The 17,523-nt window shown below is 28.6% G+C and overlaps 2 protein-coding genes across 2 annotated transcripts; one reads left to right on the plus strand and one right to left on the minus strand.

The window, feature by feature from the left end:
• The first annotated feature begins 8,460 nt into the window (after window positions 1-8,460).
• Window positions 8,461-11,943, plus strand: LOC108760588 (cyclin-dependent kinase inhibitor 1C). The gene is made up of 4 exons (XM_018506634.1): window positions 8,461-8,508; window positions 9,578-9,766; window positions 10,371-10,502; window positions 11,328-11,943. Exons 1-4 carry the CDS (start codon window positions 8,488-8,490, stop codon window positions 11,622-11,624), a joined length of 639 nt encoding a protein of 212 aa, XP_018362136.1. The 5' UTR covers window positions 8,461-8,487; the 3' UTR covers window positions 11,625-11,943.
• A 1,803-nt stretch (window positions 11,944-13,746) lies between these two features.
• Window positions 13,747-16,627, minus strand: LOC108760579 (BCL-6 corepressor-like protein 1). Its single transcript, XM_018506626.1, has 3 exons — window positions 16,584-16,627; window positions 15,729-16,022; window positions 13,747-14,576 (listed from the first exon to the last, which is right to left on the minus strand). Exons 1-3 carry the CDS (start codon window positions 16,593-16,595, stop codon window positions 14,205-14,207), a joined length of 678 nt encoding a protein of 225 aa, XP_018362128.1. The 5' UTR covers window positions 16,596-16,627; the 3' UTR covers window positions 13,747-14,204.
• Between the last annotated feature and the right edge of the window lie 896 nt (window positions 16,628-17,523).

Below are 17,523 nucleotides of genomic sequence, written 5' to 3' on the forward strand. Positions count from 1 at the left end.
TTGTGCAACCTTGGCGGCAGCTCATCTTTGCCGAAACTTGTGGTATTTTGATCGTATCCGGTTAGACTCGTTTACTAAAAAAGGAAAAGGAGATGAAAAAAATATTACAGTAGTTTCGTATTCCAAACTAATTAATCTCAACTTTTCGGGAAGAGTTGCACAATTGACGAGAGACGTTAGACTTTTTTAGACCATCTCGAATTGATATTCTTAAAAAGGTGGTCCTTTCCATGTCACATCCATAGTTTAAGAAATGGAAGGAAACAATTTCGTAAGAACAGAGTAAATGAAATTGAAAAAAAAAAAAAATTTAATAACTTAATATAATTATTAATTAATTAATACATAGTAATTTACATATATAAATATAGTAATTTTATAGTATAATAAATAAGCAATAACATATAATTGAAATTATAATAAATAGTCTCTAAATCTTGAAATCAGTGGATAATTAATGATTATTCAGTGGCATTCCAGACAACAAAAAGTGTCTGAAATCGCGTCATAAAACATTTTTTGCGTCTAGAAGACAACTTAAAGACGCCTTATGTCACAATTTTAGACTTTGTGTTGTTTGGAATACTTGGTACTGGATAATCAGTAAGATTCGACTAAAAAAGAAAGAAAGTTTGAGCATTATTTAATTAAAATATCGATATTTGCATATCTGTAGTTCCAAACTTCTAATACCATATGTATTGAATTTATATACTAAACTCACTAAAACAAGATTATCTAAGTTTATTACGTTACGATTATCTATATTTTATTGACTGATTTTCAGTGGCATACTTAGGACTGTCAGTGATTATCTACTAATTCAAAGATTTAGAGAGTAATATATAATAAATAAAATTAGTGCAAAACTTCGAAAATACCTTCAAATAAGGTAACCTTTTCCTATGCCATTTTTTGCATTAAAATGAAAATATTTGAATTACTATGCCGTTAAACCAGTGCAGTGCAGTATATATATTTTAATATAAATTGTTACACAATCCATTACATCAAATCGAGATGTCGCGCAGACCTGTGAAAGTATTAAGAAGAATATGTAAATTAAGACATGGCAATCAGGCGCGGTCAAACCGACATAATGCATAATGGGAGTAAAAAAAGAATTGGATTGTGCAAGACGGACACACAACGAGATATTTATTGTAAAGACGACATAAAACGATTATTTTTTAAAAGACGATATAAAACAAAATGTGTTACAGAAATTGTCGCTGACTCTATATGAATGAAATTCAAGCCTTTATTCTATTTATTTTTTGCGCTGCTTTTATTTATGCAAGTTGTTGTTTTCATAAATACATTACATTAATTAGTGAATAATATAACAATATTCATGAAATACTGTTGGCGAGAGTTCTGAGCATGAAATTCTGAACATATTATTCTTTTGTCATGTTAGTTTGTATTTTGATAAGAGCTTGTTTGATCGTGTTGTGAAGTTAACAATTAAAAAAAATTATTTTAGTTACTTCTGTACATAATTAGTTTATTATTAATTATTATTTTATTATTAAATTTAGTATTAATAGTTTTACGTATAATTATAATAGATAAAATAAATAACATGGACTTTTCGTGCTTAAGAAAATTTGTAAATAACTATACAGTATCTATATTATTGTCTCTGCTCGTTTATTGTCAAGAAATCAAGAATATCTAAACAAGATATTCATGCATAAAGAATTCTATTACTGTTGAAAATGTTGTCCAAAGACATAGCTTCATATAAATAGGTTTTATTATACATTTTTTGCTTATTTTTTCATGTATTGTAAAATTACCTCTTTCCTGGTTGTACCACAATTTTCGGGAATATTCTGTATATTTAGGTAATTTGTATTTTAATTTTTATAAAACGTAAGTTAATTCACAAGGATTTTTTACTGTTTAAAAGAAATTAAGTGAAAAAAGGGCAAATAGGAGTCAGGCGCGGTAACCGTTGCGTGAAATAATATACAAATGTAACACAAAACTTTTTATTAAATTAACGCGCTTACATTTATTTTTTAGCTTTTTTCAGAGATATAAATTACTATTATAAATACAATACATACGTGATGACTAACTTGTCATGGTGAGTTTCCTTCACTTCACTAAAAGAACTTCAATATTGGAATGAAACACAGATAAATGTTTAAAAATTATAACAACAAATTTTTATCAGAGATGAACTATGGAAAAAACGACTTAATTTTTATAATCTGGATATTTTTACTTTCTACGTATTAAAATATAATATTATCATTACGATAGTTTTACTATAATATATAATATAAGAATGGATTTTATTATACAATTTTGCAAATTAACTTGCTTTAATTACTCCTACAAGTTTTACAAAATGTCTTAGCATATAATAAATTTATTTAAATATAATGCGTTTAGTTAACACATTCATTTATATGTATATATACACTTTAAGATTAATTTATTAAAATTATAACGCCATCTATGCAGACAATATCAGTCAATTAATTCCGCCTATATATACGTTTCTCGCAGTACTCTGATGCGTTAATATTGCATGTTCTCAGGAGACTCAATGTAAACTGCCAGTAGCGCGTTTATAACGCAATGAAACCAAAGGTACTACAACAACCTTTCTATTTCGAATACTGAACCGGAGTTTTTAGTCAAAATCTGATAATTAACTCTAATGACAAAAATATTTTTTGAGAAACAAACCGTAAAATAATTTTATAAGAAAATATTTCATTTTTTAATAATTAGGGTTCTTATCCTTAAATATATGTTAATAGTTTAATAGATATTAAAAATATTATTTATTGAATATTTACTGTTTATTCATTATTAGGAGAAAGGAAAGGGCTGCATTAGAATGTTCGAAAATCATAGCCTTTGGACATGAATTTTACAAACGTAACCTTATGAATTGCATTTATATTGTAAAATACAGGAATTTTGAAAATTTTGGGAAATATAAAATTAAAATATTAAAAATCTTTTAAGTTTTGAAAAAACTTTAATTGTTTGTTTTAAATCCGAATTAATAATTAAATTAGTCTTTTAAATTAGATTTATTCATAATTATTAGATTTATCATAACTATAACAAAATTCAAAATTATAATAAAATATTTTTGCATAGAGGAAAGCCCCCTATTATGAGATAGGCGCCTAATATGAGATAGCGGCGTTTCCGTTAAACTAATAAACGCTATCTATTGGTTCCACTATGAATTTATTGTTTTTAGATCGAAAACTATTTAGTGGAAAATTCATTATTAGATCGTGCCTGTAGTCGTTGCAAAAAAAGATTTTAGAATTTGGATGTCTTCAAGTTTTGTTGAGATGAGCTTTTAAACCTTGTTTATTATTTAATAAGTAAATATTTGGCAATCAATTCTTCATATGGTGAGAGAGTAAGATCGTATTAATCGAAAAATACGTGATATATTGAATTGCTTGATTACAGAAGTTAGATTTGTGATGATCGTAAAATCGTAAGACAAAATCGTAATAAGAGATACCCAGGGTATTTCTAATATGAAATAACCTATGCTCCTATGTCATAGTGAAAATCGTTGCTAAAGTATAAATGTTATTGTACAATAATAAAAAGGACAATCGAAATAAACATCGAGCGCCTGTTTCTGAGATGCTTGGTTCCAAATACCTGAAGACGAGTCAGCTAGGTACAATGCATCACATACTCATGTTACATGTGTACTGGCTGTGTTAATTTGTATTTTAGAAACATTAAATAAAGTTTTTTAATTGCAACTGATGTACTTTGCGTTTTATTATAGATTTCTCGGGACATCTCATATTAGAAGCACAATTTTTTGACTTTGCGATTTGCTCACTTTTTAGATTTTTTTAATTTATAAAAAAAATAAAATTTGAATTAAATTTTATATAACATTATCTTAAAGCTTATTAAATTCCCTTTAAGGTGATCTATTATTTTTTAAAATTCTGCCTATAGATTTCTAGCATTTACCCAAAATAAACTCGGTATTTTATAATAGGGGCCTTTCCTCTAATAATTATTTTTTCTAATTTTTTATTATTAGGCAATTGTAGATAAAAATAATTTTCTTTATTTATTATTTTAATAGAATTATATTACAAATAATTATAATTATATTGTAATTTATTAAAGCTAAATTAAAAAAAAAATTTAATAGAACATTTAGTTCTATATAAATTAATAAAAAATTCTTTAATAATTTTTTGTTGTGTAATTCATACCTCTACTATTTTTTTTATAAATAGTGATTAAATTTGAATTATGTTTATTAACTCATTTTGAATACATAGAATGGTGATATACAATTTATTTAAACAAGAAAATCAGAAAAATATATCTATATATTTATTTTAAAATTATCCAGATTTAAAGTTTTCTTAATAATTTTTCTAATAGAATTCTTGCAATAGAATCTTAAATATTACTATTTTCAAAAAATTGTTGATTAATTTAATTTAATAATTTATTTATTTTAAGACTATGCTGACTTCAGTACATATGATCTATGATGTCTACTATTTACGAATCAGTGAACAGGAAACTATTTTGATAAGAAGGCATCAATAACTTTATGCAAATTGCACCTTTTTGTTATAAAACTAGAGTTTGCAATTATATTGTGAGAATATTAATAATTCGAGAGAAAAACACATAAACGTATCAGAATATCAATTTTTTTAAATTAAAATACGCTTGTATCATTATATGCTTGTCATTTATATTGACATAAATACATATTATACGATTTAATGTAGTACCAAACACTACTGCATTAGTTTTCAAGAGATAGTTTTAAGATAATGGAGCTTTCGCTAAATATTTTTACTACGTTAAAAAATTCCTATTTATGTGAAAGTTATAATTTATGTTGCTGAGATATGTAAATAGCAATTAAATTTATTATTTTATTTTTCTTTCTCTCTCTTTCTGTAGCAGTTTAATTGTATGTAGATATTTATAAAAGTAATATACTGTAATTAAAAAAAATTTACACTTATCTGTATTTTTAACGTTTTTACTTAAAATTTTAAATACTAAATATTTAGAAAGATATGAAAAATTAATTACAAAAATTATAGATGATTATTTTCTTTACTTTCAGATTACACATATTTCTTTTTTCTTTTTAATTCTAATTAATAATGATAAGAGATATATTAATTATGTGTAATAACACATAATATGTTTTAATAAATAATTTGTTAATTTCATATAAAAGTATTTTTTTTCAAACTTTTGAAAGTTTTAGTATAACTTCTCGACTTATCAATAGCCCTTTGTTATTGCTAACAATAAATCACTTCCTAGATCTCTCTATAAATTCACACGTATATTCAGTCATAAATCAATATGGATAACGGCGTTCGTGTACATTTTATGCCTTTCTCTGGCTTTTGCTGAAAAAGAAGCTTACGCAAAAATGTTGTTCTTTTGTTAAATCTTTGTTCTGCAGCATGTTTGAATTATAAGTGAAGGTAGGAAGTAATACCTTTTCCCATACGTTCACTTCCGCATCTCCGCCTATGAACTTAAATTTCAATCTTGTTATACTGGTTATGTCTTAATTTAATTTTTTACGTAATTGATTTTTGTATAAATTGTACATAATTAAATTAAATTAGATGATTAAAGTATCTTAAACTGTATTAACTTTTAATAATTCAATTAACAGAAAATAATTTAGAGGAAGGGTTACTTTATAGATATTAAATAATTTAGTTAATTAAAAATAATTTAACATGCAAATTTATTTAAAAAAATATGTTTCTATGCATTTTATTATAATTGTTTAAAAAAATAATTTAAAAAATTAAAAAAATATAAAAACTAGTTTTTAAATTTTTTGTTGTACGCATTGTGCTATAGAAATGTGCAGTTGTAGAATTAATTATGAAATTTTAACATATGAAATGATATCAGATTTGAATGATAAAATAAGGCTTTAGAGTGAGAAGAATAATAACCGGTTCGACACAAAAGCAAAAGTAAAATTATTTGCACGATCTTCTCTTTCTCCTCTCACTTTCAATGAAAGTCGGCAAATTCATTCACGGAGATTGTTCATAATAACGGTATAGTTGATACACAAATCAATAATTAAGTTTATGCTTTTAATAATCACAATTAACTTTGTATAAACAGATGCACGGATGCATTTATCAGATTGCTTACGTAATTCGGAAATAATCAATTATTTGCAGCTAACAAGTTTAAATCTTTAATTTTAGAAATGTTATGTTTATTTTTCACAATAGTTATTGATTAATTTGATTTGATCCAAATTGTCCTTATTACTGGATTTAATTTCATATTTTTGCGGTTCCAGCGGCTTTATGATTATTCAGATAGTGGTTTCGGTTTCATGATTTTTCTCTTTGCTGCTTTTATTCTAGCAATGTTACAAATTGATATTAGTGCAATCTTATATAGTATAAATAATAAGTGTTTATACGAGTAAATGATTTGCAATCATTGGAGAAAGTGTGCTGTGCCTACTTTTCTATATTTATTAACAAAAAAAGAATAAATAAATACAATGAAATTATTTCAAAACTAGAATAAAACTCGTAATCATTATTAACAGAAATATATGATACTAAATAATAAATATTAATAAAATATTGAAAAGACCTCGCTAAAAATAAATCAATGTATTATTACTAAAAAATAATAAATATTCGCTGATGATTACATCAGTTATAAGTTATAAATATAACACTGAAATCACTGATTCACTTTTAGAGAGTAAAGGTAATCAGAGAGATAAACTATTAAAACTATTGTATTAACTCTAAAAAATGCCGGTGTGGATTTAACACCATGGGTGTGTAAATTTTAAACTTGTGGTGTTAAATCCACACACACACACACTATGTTGGTTTTTAATTTAACATCAACACAATAAAAGTTATATAAACAGCATGGAGTTAAGTTTACACCGCTAGTTTTTAGAGTGTTATAATAAATAATTGTATTTTATAAAGTTATTGTATTATAATAATCTAAAACAAACGTGTTTTTTTATCTTTACGAGATAGTTATTTTATAAATTTGGATTATATATTTATTATATCACTCTCATTAAATAATGTCAATTTTTAAAGTAATAATTTTGTTAAAACTGTACTAAATACAAATATATTAATATAAACATATTGAAGTAAGAAAAACATTAGAAATTGAAACATATATTCTAAAACCTTAAGAAAATATTTTTTTCATAAAATTGTTTTAAAAAAGCATTTTTATTCTAGATTCTATTAGAAATTAAATAAATATTTATGTCGCGACTGATTGACAATGAACTTGCGTGTTTTCTTACGAAACGAATGCCACTCTTATGTTATATTGCACGTATGCGAAATGGAAACCGATGAATCAGGTCACAGGCCTTCTTACTTTGTTTGAACTCCGTCGCTACCTTTCGGTGATAGTCCTTTCACTCTCGTTTATATTACATTCGCTTCGCTTCTGAGAAGATATTGATCGCACGTTTTTCACATTAGTATACAACCGGAAATTGAAACGTAAGTTATATGTCGAAATTATTATTTCCTATGCTTTTTTGCTGTTTGCATGAGATAATCTAACGAGAAACTACGGTCAATCAATCTGTGAGTAATCTTTTTTGTTTATTATATACTAAATATAATGCATATACGTAAATGTATATTTTGTATATTATAATATACATATAATAGATTTACATTAAATAAATTAAATTTTTTACATAATACGTTATAAATCACTCTCATATAAATATATATCTTATATTAAAAGGATTTATACATATATTTCATTTATATATTAGGTGTTAAACTTAATTCCTGCCGTTTTTCGTCTCCAAAATTGATTTGTTTCGAAGGGAAATACCTTAATCGACGTATTATTAATAAAGTATTATTAATTAGTAATACAGTAGAAAATGGAGGAAATTATTTTGATTAAGGTATTCATTTTCCCTTCGAAACAAATCAATTTTGGAGACGAAAAACGGCAGGAATTAAGTTTAATACCTATTTAATTTAATCTAAATTCTAAATCATCATTAAAATTAAGAAAATATGCATAAAAATATCCTTAATTTGCATTTTTTTAAAGCATGTATCTATTAAGTTTTGTATTGGAAAGGGTGTGTCTCTTCGTGATTATCGTGACTCTCGATCTCTTTGTTTGTGATTCATGCTAAGATCTCTTACCCTACTATATTTCCGTCGCGCCCATTAGTTCATTATCGGTTGGGTCGTTGAACTAATTGCACGAGAGGTCTAATCGCAAAAACAAACAACCGCAAAAAACGGAGAAGAGGAGACGAGATCAACGGAGAAAGAGATCGGCTAGTCGGAAAGAGAGTGAGTGAGTGTTTTCTTCGTGGTGAACCGATTCATGGTGAAGGTCTTCGTATATAAGCCACCGTGTAGACTATGATAGTCAGTACGGAAACACCATCGGATCTTGATCCAGAACTACAAGATGACAATCACGTTGAAATTCGTAAGTTTCTACCGTGGTCGAAAATTTCAAAATCATGGAGATTTCAGAATCATCGTATTTCTTCATTTCTTCTGGATAACACGACTTTCGGATTACTGGAAATGACGGCTTTGTGATACGTGTGTTTGATAGTGGTTTTGATAAATCTCTTGAGAATGATGCGCGAAAATGTTTACGAATAACATTACTTCAAAATTTTTCTCTTGAAATGCGATTACTTAAATATATATCTATACTGAAATCTATAGAAATACAGATGATTATAAAATATAAACTGTGATTGAAATTTGAGTATTGAATTTGAGAATTGACCAGCTGTAATTTTATTAAAAATGAACGAAATTGTAATTAGAGAAAAGAGTTTTAAAGTTCAAAATCTCTACTTTTGAAAGGTCATTGTGTCTTTTCTATAAGATTGATTATTTTTATATATAAAAAACTACCAGCTGAACAAAATGGGAAATTTTCTTTTCATTTTGTAAGTGTGTCACATGGCCAAAAATTACATGCAAAAATTTTCTATTTATAACGTTAAAGCTTAAGATTTTGCTTACAAAATCGTTTTTTAAAAACATTTCTAAGATTTTTTGTTACTAAGCTATTGAGAATTGACTAAAAAGAGCATTTCGACTTTGATAATTGTTCATAGCTCCGTTAAAAATCATTGTATCGTAATAAAAAACACAGATTTAAAAAATTAAAACTTTGTTCTATCAATGGTATAATTGCCAAATTAAAAAAAATTTTTTTTAAACATGTAGATATATGATACAAATAAAGTAGCGTTATAAACTTTTGTTTTAACTTAATATAAAAATTAGGTACTATTTTGATATTAATATATCATCATTAATATTCCAATAACCCCATTCTTTTCTATTTATTTAAATCATTAATTTGTAACTATTAATTACACAAATTTTGAGATTTAAAATATTTAAATCTTGATCATTGAAATTTTCTACGCAATTGCTTTTGTTGCAATTGCTGTGGTGTCATGTTCAATAGCTAATTTACAATCTGTCAGACAAGTCCGTTACGCTTTCATGACGATGTTACACCTTTGCAGTTTTTACTCACGCTGGTGGCGATGGCGGTCACGGCATGGCCCTCGTTCTTGGTACATGAAGGCCACGGTCTTGGAGCAGATGAGCCCAAGCTCATCTCGCAATCAGTACATTTACACGAGGTGCCGACCAAGGTGATCAAGGTTACTAAGACAGTAGCCATCAAGGTCCCTGTACCATATCCCGTTAAGGTGAGCAGTTTTCCGAGAAAACGAAAGCTAATTAACAATTCGAAAGTATTGATTAACTCTATTTTTCAAATTTTTATAAATTTAATCTTGTTATTTAAAAAAAATTGAGATCGGACGTTGAGATCCAAATTAACTGCAAAAATCATAACTAGAATTGTAAAACTAATACTTGAAAATAAAACGAAAGAAGCAAATAAAACAGAATATAATAAACCATTATTTTCCGATAAATTTATATATTTATAAAAAATAAAAACGCCCAAAAATTTCATTGCGGAAATTTTCTTAAGAACATCTTTTTTAAGAATTTTTAATATAATTAAGTGCATTTTTTACATTTTAATGCTGAAATTATTTATTTAGATTACATATATACGTATGTATATATATAATATATATATATGTGTGTGTGTGTGTATATATATAATATATAATAATAATAGGTATTTAAAAAATAAAGCTAGAAAGAGAAAAATAATCTCATTTCAATTTTAGTATTAGCTTAATAAAAGTATATGAAAACATCACGAATTTTTAATTTTTGTTCTTATAGTGCAAATGTTCGCGCATGGCTGATTAATTATATTTTTTTTACGTTCTTTAGGTACCCCATCACATCCCATTTCCGGTGCCTGTAAAACATCCTGTAGCAATTCGAGTACCGCAGATAGTGAAAGTACCGCAGCACGTGCCAGTGCCTGTAGAGAAGCCAATTCCGGTGGAAGTGCATCAACAGGTATTTATTATCATTTAAAGATAAGATTAACGAGCTGATGATACGTAACATTAAAAGAATTTTTATTTTATAAAATACTTTATAGTTACATTTTCTTTATATGTATAATACTAGTGTATATGTATATGTATATACATACATATATATATTGTATATACATATATATTGATGATTCTTATATTTTATATTTATGCACTAAAAATTAGGATTTTATACTTTTATATAATAAGAAATAGAAAAATTTTATGATAATGACTTTATATTGTAATTCTAATAAAGTAACTCTAGTTCTTCCATGTTCTTTTAATTGCTTAAGAAAGATTAATTGTATAACTATAAATAAATATAGTTGATTTAATAATAAGTTAGAATAAGATATAGCTATATGAATAAATTAATTAAGTAAAAACAGCGCTAACTATATACAATCAAAGTTAGATGGAATAATATATATCTACATGTATTTTAAATATATTTATTTCAGATATATATATATATATATAACTGCTCGTTGATTACTTTCGGACTTGAACACAATCAAGTGAAATAATAATAGCACAAATTAAATTGATCATTTAATGCTACTAGTATTTTAAACCTGTAAAGAATTTATTGTGAATTACTTCAGCAAAAATTCAATTCTGGAACTTCCCAATTTTTCGAGATTGGTCTTAACCAATTCAATCACATGTTAATATTTGTTGCAATAATTAATACATATACGTATATAGAGAGAGAACACGCATTAAAAGACAAGCGTGTATAAATAATAATAGGAGAGTTAGAACAAGATTGCTATATGAATAGTTAATTTAATTAATTTAGGTGCCGTTCCTGATATCTAAACCGGTGCCTGTGCCGCATCCGGTTCCCGTACCTCATCCGATTACTTTGACCAAGCCGATCTTCGTTCCCGTGCCGAAGGCGATTCCGATTCCACAATCACATCATGATGAAGGTGGCATTTCCGCTGGAACTGAAGGCGGAGGTGATCATGCTAGCCATGAGACGACCCACTACAGCACTTATACTTCTCAAGGCCATGAATCCTACGATCAGCAAAATAGCGACCAACAGGCCCAATTCCAGCCATCTCAGCCCGACTACTCGACGGATCATTAGCTTTCGAAATGCGACACGACGACTGATTATGGCAGTGTGCGAGGTCTGCATGGCTGAAAGGAAAAGTAAATCGAGAAGTAAATCATTGACGTACGATATACGCAAACCGGTCATTTTGAAAGCGGTTTAAGCGAAATGTTAAAGGGTTTGAATAAGTAACATACGAGTACTAAATGACGTTGCCCTTTCTTGGAAACTTGACTCATTCCACTTTCAAAGTCGATAACTCGATACGTGAATATAAAGTGATATTTTCCAAATTTATCGCAACTACAAATCACTTTTGAATTAGATTTAAAAGGAAGAAAGAATAATTGGACAGAAAATTAATTTTATACTTATTAAAATGCACAAAAAATGCATAAAAATTTATATAATATTGATATTTATTAGAAAAATTTAAAGTGTTTATATACTCTCGTTTTGTATCATTTCGGAAATATTAATTAGACACTTGTATACACGTTTATGTTACGGGATACAATTCATTAAACATTATTACTGAAGAAATAATGCTAATAGGTATTTCTCTCACAGTAATCGTCATCAAAGTATTTCTATAACATGGAAAAAGATATTCAAATGTTATAAAACGATACTTACAATAAAATAAGATTCCTTATATTAAAACAATTAAAAAATTAAACATGGGCCTTTAGGAATCGGTGTTGTAATAATTGCGTTTGTTTTGGGATTGATGTAATAAAATCCTCGTATAATTTGTATCGCTATTTTATTTGTTGCCGACAAATTATACGAGGATTTTATTACATCAATCCCCAAAAAAGCACAATTATTACAGCGCCGATTCCTAAAGGCCCATGTTTAATTTTTTAATTGTTATAAAACGATTTCTGCGATTAGATAATTGATTTCTATCAAATATAATCTTATTCTCACGATTTAATGATTGGATGTAGAAATAAAAAGAGGAGGCTGTATATAACGTAAATGTTATATATGTTTATAAATGTCGCAATTCTTCTGAATTAGGTTCTATTCAATTAAATTTGGAAGAAATATAATGGAACGGAAGAATAGAACACATATACGATTTTTCTCTTTGGGATAACTAGTTTTGTTAATGCAACTAATTGTAAAATTAAAATATATACAATATATTTTCAATCGTTGATTTCTGAAGAATTGAAATGGCGCATTTGTATATAGACAAGTAGGTTTTTTAAAAATTGTTGAGTTTTTGTTTTTGTTGTTATACATTTTCTTTGGTTGTGTGAGATTATTTTTATGCTATATAGTGGCTATGTTCCGAAATTCACCGCTGAAAATTCATAGTTTACATTAAGTGCACTATAAATTTTCAGTACTGGCAGTTAATTTTGGAACACACTCACATAGCTAGTATTATTTTTTAATAAAACATTTATACTTACTAGAATGGTGTCATCCTTATTCCTCACGCTCGTAGAATCTGTTGCCTCTCGCAAAACGCCTTGTGTATAGTCGTAAATATCAAGTTGCGACATTTTTTATTGGGCAGGTGTACAAGTAGCGTTACGACTTGGACTTGCTCAACGGGATCGTTTATGATATGTGCGTATACAACGTACGTTTTGTGTGGCGTGTGCTCCGCATGCAAATTTCATTAATCGCGTGTTTAACGTGTCCTCGTTCTCCATTTAATGGACATTTCACCGCCACAAGTAACCATTTCTCATAATGCAGCCTTAAATTTCGCTTTCATGCCCGTGGATTATACAATTTCAATCTTGTTTTGTAATCTTAATTCGTAAAAGATGCCCACGTAATGAAAAACTTAAATTGTCCATCATAAACACGTTACCAATTATTTATCGCGTTGATTTTTCCGATATTATCTTATATAAATCTATACGGCTGTATAGATATTAATTGTAAGTACGAGAAAGCTTATATAAGTAACCACAAATAAAAAAATATAAATAAGTGTTAAATCTACAAGTATATATAATAATATTGTAAAATATAAGAGAAAGGATTGTTTAATCTCTTTTGCTTACGTTTTTCTGTAATATCTTCGTTTACATCACGACATTTACATCACGATTTGTAAAACAACAAATATCTTTCGCAAATTTGATCGAAAAGAGAATATAATAAGAGGAAATAAAAATGTACGATCTTGTCATAGGAAAAGATTTATTTCGATGATGAACAATCAGTTATATAATGAAGTTACAGGTAGAAACATATAGACCTAAGTAGTCACACTTGATGATCGCGAACACCACTCGAATTCTTTCGTCATGGAAATGTCTTTTTATTTTTTTCAAAATAAGAGGACGCTCTTCTTTTCCAGATACTTGTTCTTCCCTTCTGTCCCTGTCGTAAAAATGTTCAAAAGAATCCCACATGAAAAACTCGCCAAATTGTTCCTTAATTTTCGAAACGTGAAGTATTCACTGTAATCACACTTATTGTCGACGAAGAAGAATATATATTAACACATATTAATATATATAATCTATCTTTGGGAACGCTTTCCTAAAGAAGGTGAACACTAAAAGCTCTGAAAGATCCAAGCGGTCCAAGTGATGCTTTGCGCTGATGACGAAGAGCTTCGCTCTCGGGGTTGCCATTTTACCAAGAAGAGTATCCATAGCTCGGGTAACCGCTGTAACCACTATATCCGCTGTATCCATTGTATCCGTTGTATCCGTTGTATCCGTTGTATCCAAGACCGGTGTATCCGCTGTATCCAAGACCAGCGTGCAATTTCGTGTAAACGATCGGCTGCTCGACTGGTACCGGCACGTGTTTGACGACGGGGACAGCGTAGGGTTGGGGTACCTTGACGGCGTATGGGGCGGGAACTGGAACCTTAACTGGAACGTTGACGGGAACGGGCACGGGGCGGTCTACTGCGACAGGAACATGCTTGGTGACCTCGACTGGGTAGGGTTTGGGTACTTGGACGGGGTACGGACGGTCGACAGGCACGGCGTATGGCACCTAAAAAAAGAAAGATCAAATTTGATTATTGATGAGACAAGTCTATGAATAAATTAGTTTTCCTTTTCATTCTCATATTTGTGTTAAAAATTAAGTAAGAAAATAAATAAGATAAAAATATATATACAAAGCTTGATAGCTTTTTGTAACTTGTTTTGGCTTATCAATTTATTATTAGAAGCTAAACTTTTTATTTTACTCAATTAGTAATTTTAATTACTTTTTGCTATTCTGTTACCGGTTTAATTTTTCGATTTCAAAGTAAATTTCATTAAAAATGCAAATATATACAATGCCGATTTGATTAATTTTGTTATTATAAGTGATATTTGGATCAAGGTGATTGATTCCCAAGATAACGTAAAACATCATGTATGAAACGAAGACCTCGCATTTCTAATCACGCTCCACTTGTTACAGTAGATATATCTCTCTTCGTACGACCATTACTTTATAGCGTAGTAGAAATGTGTATGTTTTGAAAGTCTAGATTACTATATTTTATTTAGATCTTATATATATAGTACATATTATTTTAGAAACTAACTCTATACTTCTGTCAAACAGAAATCTCTTGAGAAATAAATATCTGTATGTGAAAAGGTTCATTAAATTCGTAGATTTTAACTTACATCAGAAGCAGAATATATGCAGCAATATTAAAGATCTAATAAAAATACACGTTGAATTAAAAATAAAATATTTATGTTAATATTTAAAATCTAATAAAAATACACATTGAATTAAAAATAAAATATTTATGTTAATATTTAAGAGATTAAAAATATGCAAAGAATCATAATTGTAAATCTTTATCTTCATGTCATTAGAGATCGTTGGAGAAATCATAATCGCCTTTAAACGATCTTTCTATTGAAACACATAAATATAGTGAATCTATTATTTCTCCAATAAGTCATTGGCTAATTGCTTCACTTTCATCTAATTGTGCTTTCCAGAAAATTGACTCCGAGAAACATTACTATCTTCCATTAGCAGCGAGATGTGGTATTGAGTTAAGAAAATTGAAAGAAATTATCGCAGATACTCTCTATTAAATCTTGTTATCGAGTTTTCATTATATGTATAATCGCAAACGTTGATATTCTAACGAAATGTTTGAGAAAGGAAAAACATAGGGAGTATCGATACCTTAACCGGGACCGGAACGTGTTTCTCGACGGGTACGGCAACTGGTTGGGGCACGGGTACAGCGACTTCCTTCGTCAAGACGGTAGAAACACCGTGGCTCACGCTGGTGAGCGGAAGGGACGAGTACGTGTTTAAGCCACTGAGACCATAGTCCAACCCACCAAGACCGTAGCCGTAGCCTAAGGCTCCATAAAGACCACGCTTATCTTTCTTTGTGGTCTCAATCTTCTTTGTATCGTCGCTTTTCGTTTCTTCAGCAAAAGCAAGCGCCACCAGGGCAAAGAGAACCACCACCTGTAAATCAGAGGATTTATACTCTTTACTCTTTTTAAAATGTTTGCAAATATATTGATCGCATAACAACACGTTAATTTTCTAACTTATTTTAATGTAATTAAACAACAATACATATTTTGTAATTAGAAAAAATATTTACATTAAAAATAAAAACGTGAAAAATAAAATTAAAAATAAAAACTTAAATAATTTAAAAATAGTTGAAAAAATCGTTCACTGTCTTTCCGTGTTTCACATTAATTAACAAATAAATTTTAATTTTAATTTATATTAACTATAAATACGTTAAATTAGTTTAAATTAAAAGTAAGAAATATTTACTGTAAACATTCTTTTTGTTCATTTATTTCTTGATTAATTTAGCTATACAAAATTCTTTTAATTTTACATCAATTGCAAAACTGTCTATCTTCTGCAACGAATTGAATGTATTATTATTTTTTTAAAAACACCTCGTAGCAATACACGATCAGTTTTTTCGAGATCTAGATTTTTTATTCTTTGGACGATTTTTTGTCAATAAATTTTTATTTAAAAATCTCTCGTATCCGATTATACCTTGGCGTTCATGATGCTGTACGAGTTTCGGACTCGGTTCGTCGTGTTTGCGACTGATGAGTACGATGAAGATCCCCCTGCTTTTATACGATAAACCCTCAGGGAGAGACGACATGAAGAGTGAGGTGGTCGGCAACCGGGCCCGCCACCGAAACGCGGTTAGGTGAAAAGAAACCGAAACCGGGTCCCGTGAGTAGGGGATTGCCGAAAAACTCGCACCCGCGCGACTCTTCTCGCCGCTCGTAAGAAAGACTCGCGCAGATCTTGCGCAAATGCATCACCTCATACGCGTCGAAATTTATAGCATTAAGTATTGTTTGTGTGGAAAATTGTATAAAGAAGCCTAATTCAATAAATAGTTTAATAAACCATAGAATTTCGTATTTCTGTATTCAGTAATCACACACAACTTATCTTTTAGAAATTTTATATGTATAAATATATAAAAAATAAGGATCGAAAAAATCTATCAATAATAAATAATAGAAAAGCCCATCAGAGCCTACATCAGCTATTCGGATGCACAGAAAAACTTTTTATTTTCGTGTGAACATAACAAAATCAATATATATGTTTCGACTATTCAATTTGGGTCCTTATCAATATAACATATAAATCTAATTACATAATTAACGCAATTTTCAAAATGGTGATTCCTGACATTTTAGCTCGTTCTTCTTTATCCAAATGCCAAATTAGATAAAATTCCATCTCTGGCTGTCGACACCACAAGACCTTTACGTCGAATCGTAAGAAACACTTGGTACATTAAATCTGACAATTTGATGAGCGATTTGATTCTACTTTTGACGCAATGTATTTGACTCTGGTTTTATTTTATCTAATTTGGCATTTGGATAGAGAAGAACGAGCTAAAATGTCAGGAATCACCATTTTGAAAATTGCGTTATGTAATTAGATTTATATGTTATATTGATAA

This window comes from Trachymyrmex cornetzi, unplaced genomic scaffold (assembly GCF_001594075.2).
Source record: "Trachymyrmex cornetzi isolate Tcor2-1 unplaced genomic scaffold, Tcor1.1 scaffold108, whole genome shotgun sequence".
Taxonomy (NCBI): Eukaryota; Metazoa; Arthropoda; class Insecta; order Hymenoptera; family Formicidae; genus Trachymyrmex; species Trachymyrmex cornetzi.

Coding starts and splice junctions, on each gene's coding strand:
- LOC108760588 (XM_018506634.1), top strand. CDS start 8,488: ATGACAATCACGTTGAAATTC. Junction 8,509..9,577: donor TGACAATCACGTTGAAATTC/GTAAGTTTCTAC, acceptor ACACCTTTGCAG/TTTTTACTCACGCTGGTGGC. Junction 9,767..10,370: donor CTGTACCATATCCCGTTAAG/GTGAGCAGTTTT, acceptor TACGTTCTTTAG/GTACCCCATCACATCCCATT.
- LOC108760579 (XM_018506626.1), bottom strand. Junction 14,577..15,728: donor ACGTTCCGGTCCCGGTTAAG/GTATCGATACTC, acceptor TTCTTTTTTTAG/GTGCCATACGCCGTGCCTGT.